General features: G+C 34.6%; 2 protein-coding genes across 2 annotated transcripts; both read right to left on the reverse strand.

Annotated features, from left to right (window-relative positions):
* Window positions 1-6: 6 nt before the first annotated feature.
* LOC112453123 (mucin-1-like) lies at window positions 7-3,130 on the reverse strand (the record flags this gene model as incomplete). Its single annotated transcript, XM_025013687.1, has 7 exons — window positions 2,877-3,130; window positions 1,557-2,003; window positions 1,105-1,167; window positions 975-1,019; window positions 848-895; window positions 606-761; window positions 7-101 (listed from the first exon to the last, which is right to left on the reverse strand). Coding segments are annotated over exons 1-7 (906 nt in total), but the record flags the coding sequence as incomplete, so codon positions are not given.
* A 329-nt stretch (window positions 3,131-3,459) lies between these two features.
* Window positions 3,460-7,056, reverse strand: LOC112453124 (intraflagellar transport protein 81 homolog). Its single transcript, XM_025013688.1, has 13 exons — window positions 6,856-7,056; window positions 6,644-6,792; window positions 6,240-6,351; window positions 6,000-6,116; window positions 5,857-5,916; window positions 5,575-5,727; window positions 5,194-5,472; window positions 4,776-5,093; window positions 4,553-4,694; window positions 4,143-4,291; window positions 3,993-4,073; window positions 3,751-3,917; window positions 3,460-3,615 (listed from the first exon to the last, which is right to left on the reverse strand). Exons 1-13 carry the CDS (start codon window positions 6,958-6,960, stop codon window positions 3,519-3,521), a joined length of 1,929 nt encoding a protein of 642 aa, XP_024869456.1. The 5' UTR covers window positions 6,961-7,056; the 3' UTR covers window positions 3,460-3,518.
* Window positions 7,057-8,762: the final 1,706 nt, after the last annotated feature.

Genomic DNA, 8,762 nt, shown 5'->3' on the forward strand with positions numbered 1-8,762 from the left:
GGCAGCAGCACCACCAGCTCCCGGTGATGCTGGACGATTGGGCTGAGGAGATTGATCAGGTCGCGTTGGTGCTCCGGGCAAAGTCCTGCGTTCGTTTCCACCTGATTCATACCCAAAGGATAATACATAAATCTCTCTGTTGCACTAAACTATTTTTCAACTATATACATTTTTACTGTAAGATTTATTGTGTTCGTACTAGAAAATATATCCAAGTATGCTTCCTCCCTGCTTTCCCCAATTTTTATGAATTTTCAATCTGTTGTAGTATACATTTAAAAATACGTATCTTTTTGCAAGTGCTCTTACGTATATTAAAGAGGTAAAAATTCCCTTTGAAAAAATCGCCTTTCATGTTTCTGATATATATACATATTATCGAAGCAACAAGAAATATGCAAAAATATTTTGAACAATTTAATATACTTTTACTCTCAAAGGCATTTTATAACGGGGTATTCAGATTTTTCGAAAATGTTATATTTTTTCAGAAATATTTTCATCATACACTAATTTTTGAGAACTCTGAAATCTATAACTAACAAATTAAAACTTATTTAAAACAATCGCCATACATCCCGTACTTGAATATTCTAAAAGAATACCTGGATATTCAGGTTGCCTCGGAAGACCTGTAGGTGAAGCAGACCCGCGTGTACCACCAGCGACGACATTAGCCCACGTTTGTCCACTTGAAGGTCTATTTGGACTGGAAGGACCGTTCTGACCCGCTCTGGCAGGTGGTATTGCAGTAGTAGATCCTGAAGATGTATTAGATTTTATTTGAGATTATTTTATTGCAGAAACTGCTGCGAATGTGTGAGCTAATGTATGTAGAGAAATTTACCAGGCGTTACATGGGGCTGTACGGACGGCGCGGAAGTCGGCTTCGGTGCTATAAAATTTAAATATTTCATATAATACTTATTATATTTAAAATCTTGATTTCATATTAGTAATTATCAGATAGTAACCTGTACTCGTTGATCGAGGCAGTGGTTGAGGCGTATTTCTCGAGCCTGTAAAAATGAGTTAAACCGATTTTTATATGACAAAAAAATTTCAACGTTGTTTAAAATCCTTTAAATCGAATAATATAAGAACCTGCAACTGACGGCTGCGTCGGTTGAACCGGTATGTTTCCTGATACCGATGTTGGTCTTAAATCTAAAACATTCAAGACAACTCAATTCGTAAATATTCATTATACATATATAATGCATGCAACATTTTTTACGGCATGTCTTTTCATAAAATGTCAACATTATCGATATTTTTAATTCTTATATATAATCCGATTTTCCTGGTCATTCTATATAATCATAAAATGATCATAAGCATTATAAAATATTCACTTTTCAATCATTTTAATACTTTTATGTGTAGAATAACTAATTTATGCGAAAGCAAGCATCTAATTACATTTTAATCATTTCTTGCGATGTCTTTTCTTAAATATGAATGCATGTGAGTAATGGAAATGTGAATTTAAGACTCGGGTATTCATCCATTTAAAAATCATGGCTCGCAAGGAAACGCTATTCGTACAAAGTGACCTGTGGGTGAATTGGGCCGCGTCCGATCACCATTAGTCGCCAATCCAGGTGTTCTCGATGGTTGATTTTGGCCTGGTTCACCAGCTCCCGTAAAATCCACAGCCCAATCCCGATAACTCTGACCATTTCCACCACCGACTCCCGGTTTGTTTGGCCTCGGAACGGCAATGTCCAGACCGACTTCGGTCCCTGGATTAGGTCGATTGGGTCGCGCGTTATTTCGTACATTTGGTCGAGTACCATCCACGCCAATTGCTGGTCCCGAGTTAGCGGTGCCTGTTACAACAGTTCCGGGGTTTGCAGCCGGCACCGTCGGGCCTCCGACAATTGTAGCCTTTGTCGGAGTTGTAACCGATTGTACGGACGTCGGTGTAGCGGTAGTCGTCGTCGTAGAAGTAGTAGTCTCTTTGTCCTTTTTCCAAAATTTCCATCCTGCTTCACTATTACCTGAAAGATTGATCAGAGTTATTGAAATCTTAAAAAAGTGCATGCACAAGCAAAATCATTTAGCGTACGTAATATTGTTATACACCTGGTAAAAAATTTATGATTTCAATACATAATTATTAATCTCTATTCGTATATATAGAAAAAATAATAAAAAGAGAAATCTAAAAATAATTAAAAGCTAGGATAATGTTCGCATTGTATTTTTTATAAAAAGAAGTTTGAGGAAATGAGAAAAAAATGCGAACGTCTTTGGAAATAAAAACGAGAATTAATGTTATAGAAAAATAGAAATAAGACAAAGATTATATGTCGACAAATCTAATCTGCTCGATATTGACACATTTAAAATTGGGTCGATATAATTTTTATCGAAAAGCTATGACCTTTTAAAATTGGGTCGATATAATTTTTAACGTTATTTATCACGTTTACGGGGTCATAATGGTCATTTGAGATATCAACGTTACATACGTTGTACATGTATTTAATGATTAATTTCCTCTTTAACAGTAAGTGTGTTCGTTCTTTATTAAAATCTTTACATAAATTTCTCGAAATATAATTGTATTTCCTATCATAGTGTATCTATTACAAAAGTTATCTCGTATCCATGATACATCGTATTGATTTCCCTCTGAATATAAAAACTCTCAGAACTATCGCAGTTTTATTCCGTTACAGATATGTCGTTTGAAATAATCCTCTTTTATAAAACCACCAAGTAATAGTTTTGTCGAATAGTTTTGTGCACATATAAGATTCTATTTCACGCATATAAATTGATTCATGATGTACGTTTCACTTTTTCCTGATTCGTTTCTCGATAAATAGTTATGAAACATTCGATGAATTAATAAAGGAACAGCTTACCGACGTATAGCAAGAGCGTGACGACCAAAACGATGAAAACTTGATGTTTCATGATGATTGTTATGGAGACACTGACAGATGCCGAGTCCGTGCTTGTTTGCTTTTAAGAAAAGTTATGACCTTCGTAACTTTTGAGACTAAATTCTATTGTAGAGAGTTACGCACACACACATATACGCGAACGTGGTATATTCATTCGTGCGCGAACGAAGTCAGACTGCGTCTCCGTCAGCTCCGTCTACGATTTAATTGCCACGAGGCGAGCGGCTTTACTTTCCCCTGGCGTCACCGACACCTCACACATCGCAGCAATACGAATGTCCAGACTCTAATAGAGGTCGTCGCTTAAACGGTCACGGCAAAGGATGATGTCAGGTCTTAATCTTGAATTCAATTTTGTTAATTCTTGAAGGAAATCTCATACGCGTCACAAAAAAACGTGATAAAGAGATATACAAATAGATATAAATACGTAAAACACAGATTACTCCTTTTTAATGTACGTTGTACATATTTTTAACATATCGTGTATATTTTCTTTTATATTTAAAATATTTATTAAATTAAGACATTATTTATAAATATTATCTAGCATTCTATTAAAAATATGCGTAATAAATATTTAATAAGTGAATATTAATATTATTGCAACACAAGAGTTTCAGCGCCTCCTCTTCGCACAACTATGCCATCAGTCTGTTTACTTTCTTCTGCACATTGAATTTTACAAGAAAAGATTCTGAAACGTGCAAACATTTTGTTTTTATTAATATGGATTCATCAGAGATTCAAAGCTTTTTGCTATTAAGTTGTAAAGTACTCGCTAGACCAATACGTATTTGTTGAACATGTATATACAGAAAATATTGCTTACGATATGATATTATTCCATTGTTGCGTTTTATTCTCGTACTGCATAGTGTGTTCTTTTATCCTCTCTTGTTCCTTATTCAAATTTCTTAAAGTTTCTTCTTCTTTTATAATCGTATTATGTAATTCCTGTTTTAATGCTTGCCCTACGTTATTCAAACCATTGTTGGTCTGAAAAAGAAATATTGTTGTAAATGTATTAAGTATAATGATAGATATTATTTCTAATTAAAATTTAATATTTACTTTTGCTTCATAACGTAGCTTTTCTTCGGTATTCTTTATTTTTGCAATTTTTTCTTGTAATTCTTTCTTATCGTTGGTGTCCTACAGTGCAATAAGCAATATTATTTTAACGCGGTTAATCCATATTCTCCATACGCATATAAATTTTACCTGTAATAATTTGTTCTTTAGCCGTTTTGTTTCGGACAATAAATCGCTCGTCGTATTTTTCATAGTCATTTCTACCGTGTTATGACTTTTGCATGCTTTTTGATACCTCTCGTCAGTCTCACGTGATGCTTGCCGTAATGATTTCATATCTATATATAAGACATGCATAATTACTGTACATAAATAACAAATCTATAATAAATCTACAGTAGACTGAATTATGTATTTATTTATGTAGAATAATAAAAAAGATTTTCGATATGTTTTACTATCTAATGATGGTATTCGCAAACAATGAATTTATTCGTACGAAAATGTAATTAACATAATTTCTCACTTTTGATATTAAAATTCGGATGCAAATAAACATTATTTAATTTTGCTTTGCAAAAAGAGCTTTGTGAAATTACCTCTTATGACTGGGGCAAGATTGGTTCGCAGAGCCAATATCGAATGAGACAATTGAGTATTTGTCACTAATGCATTATCCAGCGTATAACTTTCTGGAATTGTCACTTTAGATGTAACATTCGTTGTGTAAGAATGAGTTATCTGAAATCATAATACGAAGAGCATCGATACATATTCATTATACTGATCTGAGTTTAAGAAGATCCGGGAGTTTCAATCTACCTGTCCATCTAGAATAGCTGCTGTTCGATTAAGTACACCGCTTTCGGCTTTTAGACCCGCTATCTCCGCTTTGCAACGCTTGTACAATGTACCTTTGGTCTTCAAACGATTGATATACTTTTTCAGTTCCTCCGCTCTAGGTATTGATGTCTCCAATAAAGTTTTCGAATGATCCCGTTTCTCTTTCAATCGCGATTGCAATTCCTCCAAGGAACTTTCGATCTTTTCTAAACGTTCAAGAGCGTTGCGTTTCATATTTCCGACAGCAGCGGCCTGCTGTCTAAACGGTCCCATTTTATCGATATCGTTTTTAGATATCTAAAAATCAAGGAATTTGCAAGAGACAAATGAGACGCCGTACAACATATTACCGTTAAATAAATTCCTCATATTCAAAACGTTCTTGATGCACACTCACTTTGGACTCCACCAAATCTTGTATGTCCTTTAATACCGCATCCAAATTGTTTCTCATGGTCAAAATTTTATCCGGACCCAAGTAAGAATATTCCTTGACCACCGACAACGCTTTCATCCGATTCTTTTTTGCGTTTAACTCAGACGGAAGCTTCTCCTTCACGATCGCCGATTGTACTGTCACTTCCTCTGTCAGATGTTGGATTAAGATCTGTGGTGTGAGCCCGGTGCTGTCGCGCTTCAAAGCGTGCAACTCGCGTTCGACTCGTTGAAGGGAGCTCTGGATATGTGTAAGATTAAGATTGCCGAGAGAATAGAAAAGCATTTAGTCGCGACGTTAAATTTTCCCAAGAAATCTATAATTTTTCATAAGGAGATATACTTGTAAATCGGTGATAGTGTCCTCCTCTTGTTCCTTCTGCGATATCAGATCGCGTTCCTTGTCCCTTTCCGTTCGCAACAATTTGCAGGCATCGAGTAAATGCAACGCTGGCTCGGCCTTCGTTTTGATCCTGCTGATACGCGCTGTCACTGCCTGCGTTTATGACAAAAAAATATCGATTCTAACATCAACGCCGAACCGAGACTCGCGTTATTCCGAATTGGAGCTTGGAATATTTTTATACATCATGTAGCTAAGATTACAGAAACATCTGTTACACACCTCCTTTTCCTTTGCCATTGCTTGCAGATCCGTTGCGAGCTCAACGGCATTTTCAACATCCTGAATGAATGAGAAAAAAAATTCATTATTCGTGTATGGAAACGAGAGAGAAACGGGAAGACAACATAAACAATTACACATACCTTCTTTCCTATCTCTCTTTCTTTATGAATTGTCTTAAATCTGTCGACGAGGGACAAGTACTGCTCGTGTAAAAGGGATATTTCCGAATCTCCCAGATACTCAGACGGGATGTCAAGCTAATAAGAATAATACTTTTCGTTTAGGAATTTTTGCTAGTCGGTTAATTTCCTTTTTTATTATGTTATTTAATTATGCAAACGCATGGCACACGTGCTCGCGAAGCAATCTCGATATCTTACCTTGACGAGAAACCGTGACAGATACGCTCTTTTCCGAACTACGTCGATATGCGTCAGGAGCCATGTCAATATAGGATGAATAATTTCAATTTCACCTCGAATTAAACCTTGTCTAAACGAAAGACAACGTTAGAAGTACCCGCGGAAAAAATTTTTTTTATATAATTATATATAAAATATATCTACATGTGTCTTTTCTTTCTCTTTGATACTAAATGCAATCGTTAGAATAATTTTCATCACCGCAAATTTATTTTTAAAGAGTGCAAAAATCTACTCTTACTATTCTTTACTTTTATTTATATCTTTTGCATTATATATTTATTGTTTTATTTGTGTCTTTTGAAAGACACAAGAAAAATATTAACGCACTTCGCTCAAAGTATCTGAAATCTAATTGTCACCTAAATGTCACGGGATCCACATCGGGCTGGTAATTAAGTATTCGAAGGGCTGTTAAAATATATATGGAATTTTCTTCCGGCGAATCCAACTTGATATCGACATCCGAACCATCTTGCTGTTGTATCTTCATCAGAACACCGCATAATATCTGCGAGAAAAAGTGGAATGTTTTTCGAAAGTGCCGCGATGAGATAAAATAGCGGAAAGATACCTGCAATAAATCCTCGGCATTTAAGGCGTTGAATCCGATCAGGTTGTAATTTCGTCCTAATAATTTATTTACTTCTGTCACGATAAATTTCACGTTTTCACTCATAATGAGCTTTTTCCGCAACGAGTCTCGCGCCCGTCTTTCCAAAAATGAAAAACGCCTTTCGAACTTGCCAAACACTTGTATACCTTGCGCTATAAACGTAATAATAAATGACCGAGTTCGTCTAGACCGATGGACGTTATAGCTTCGGTTGCCCCGACAACAACGTACCCAACACAGTATTGATATATTCATTTGCGCATAAATTCAACATTCTTTCAACATCAAATGCATAAGGAGTGAAGGATGTTTGTTCATGCAATAATACAAACAATAAACACACAATTATAACAAAATACTTTATTAACATTGTTTAATCAGTTTAATGTATCAATGTATTAATAACGCGCAGATATCTCATCGTTCAATCAGAATCGCGTAATAAAATGTCTCGCTATAATATGAACTGTATATATAGCTAACAAGTTTATTATAACAATAAATACAATAATACATAATTACATTGTAGTACTGTAGACTGTAGTGTTACAAGCTGTCCTCATACCCCAAAAAACTTCCTATATAAAACATTGTTAGTAGAGAAGTATATCAATGGAAAAGAACTGATATTTGCCAATACACGCATCTGCAGCGTGTATGTTCGTATTCAGAAATTTTTCTGTGATCTAATTATTCATAATTGTTAACAGTTGCCATTAAAAAAACTTATTGTTTATAGAGAATTTTTATGAAGATGTCGCAGGTTATTTCCGCACGTAAAGTGATCACCCTATATCTCGTAAAACAATCGAGAAAGGACAGATACTATATTTACATTAACAAAGATTATAGTATAACCTGCGTAAGTCTTTGGCAATAAACAACGTGTATTATTCAGCATAACTGAATTGAGTGATGCTGACTGATCTGATTGATTACAATATCGAACAAATGTCTATCATGAGCTTCCTAAAATACATATCACTGCGCGCACGTGCGCGCCAACAGATCTATACATATATATAAATTACTTATCCAAAATAATGTTAATTTTTTCTCCTGTAAAAAAATTAACGGTATTTTCTTACGTATAAATTTGAAGCTCGTTTAAAATTAAGCAAGTAACATATTTCTACGGCTAATAAAACTTCAATAAAATATTAATCATTTGAATGCAATATTAATAACTGTCCACTATTGATGTGTCGATATTGCCTTATCTTTCTATAAGAGAAGGTTATCTTCTCGTAACTCATGATACACATATTTGCATTACATTACCATTCATTCTTATGTATATTATCTGAAGCAAAAAATACAAGGTAAAGTTTTCGAGACAACAGACATTGGAAGTTTCTATCACTGCACATCGCTATTACTGTTTCCCTTCGATTCTCGATTCGTATTTGTAATAAATTATTATGCACATCATTGACTTATTTCGCGATAAAATTACAAATATTTCATTCGGCAATCTTAAAAAATAGACAAATCGAAAATAATATCCTGAATTATAAAACAAAGTATACAATAAAAAGTAACATACAGATCATATAATCACTGCACCACGATGTTCAGTGCAATTGCACAGCTTCCCAGTTGAATGAAAGTTATTCTCCGATGAAGACATCACCGATTAAAACATGCGAAATATACATTACGTATCCTTGTTTAATCCTCAAGCACATAGAATATCAATTCAAGCACTGTATGTGCATCCTGACTGCTTTGTACAGCTTTATGTAAAACTTGAATTAATTCATTGTCTAAACTTTTCATATATATTGGCGGTAGTTTTGTACCCTCACTTCCAGCTTCATAACCCACCTATATAGAGACGCATATTTAACAATTTAAATACAATC

Source organism: Temnothorax curvispinosus, unplaced genomic scaffold (genome assembly GCF_003070985.1).
Source record: "Temnothorax curvispinosus isolate PA1 unplaced genomic scaffold, ASM307098v1 QBEX01004075.1, whole genome shotgun sequence".
Lineage (NCBI taxonomy): Eukaryota > Metazoa > Arthropoda > Insecta > Hymenoptera > Formicidae > Temnothorax > Temnothorax curvispinosus.

Coding starts and splice junctions, on each gene's coding strand:
- LOC112453124 (XM_025013688.1), bottom strand. CDS start 6,960: ATGAGTGAAAACGTGAAATTTATCGTGACAGAAGTAAATAAATTATTA. Junction 6,793..6,855: donor ATGCCGAGGATTTATTGCAG/GTATCTTTCCGC, acceptor TTTTTCTCGCAG/ATATTATGCGGTGTTCTGAT. Junction 4,292..4,552: donor TCTTGCCCCAGTCATAAGAG/GTAATTTCACAA, acceptor TCTTATATATAG/ATATGAAATCATTACGGCAA.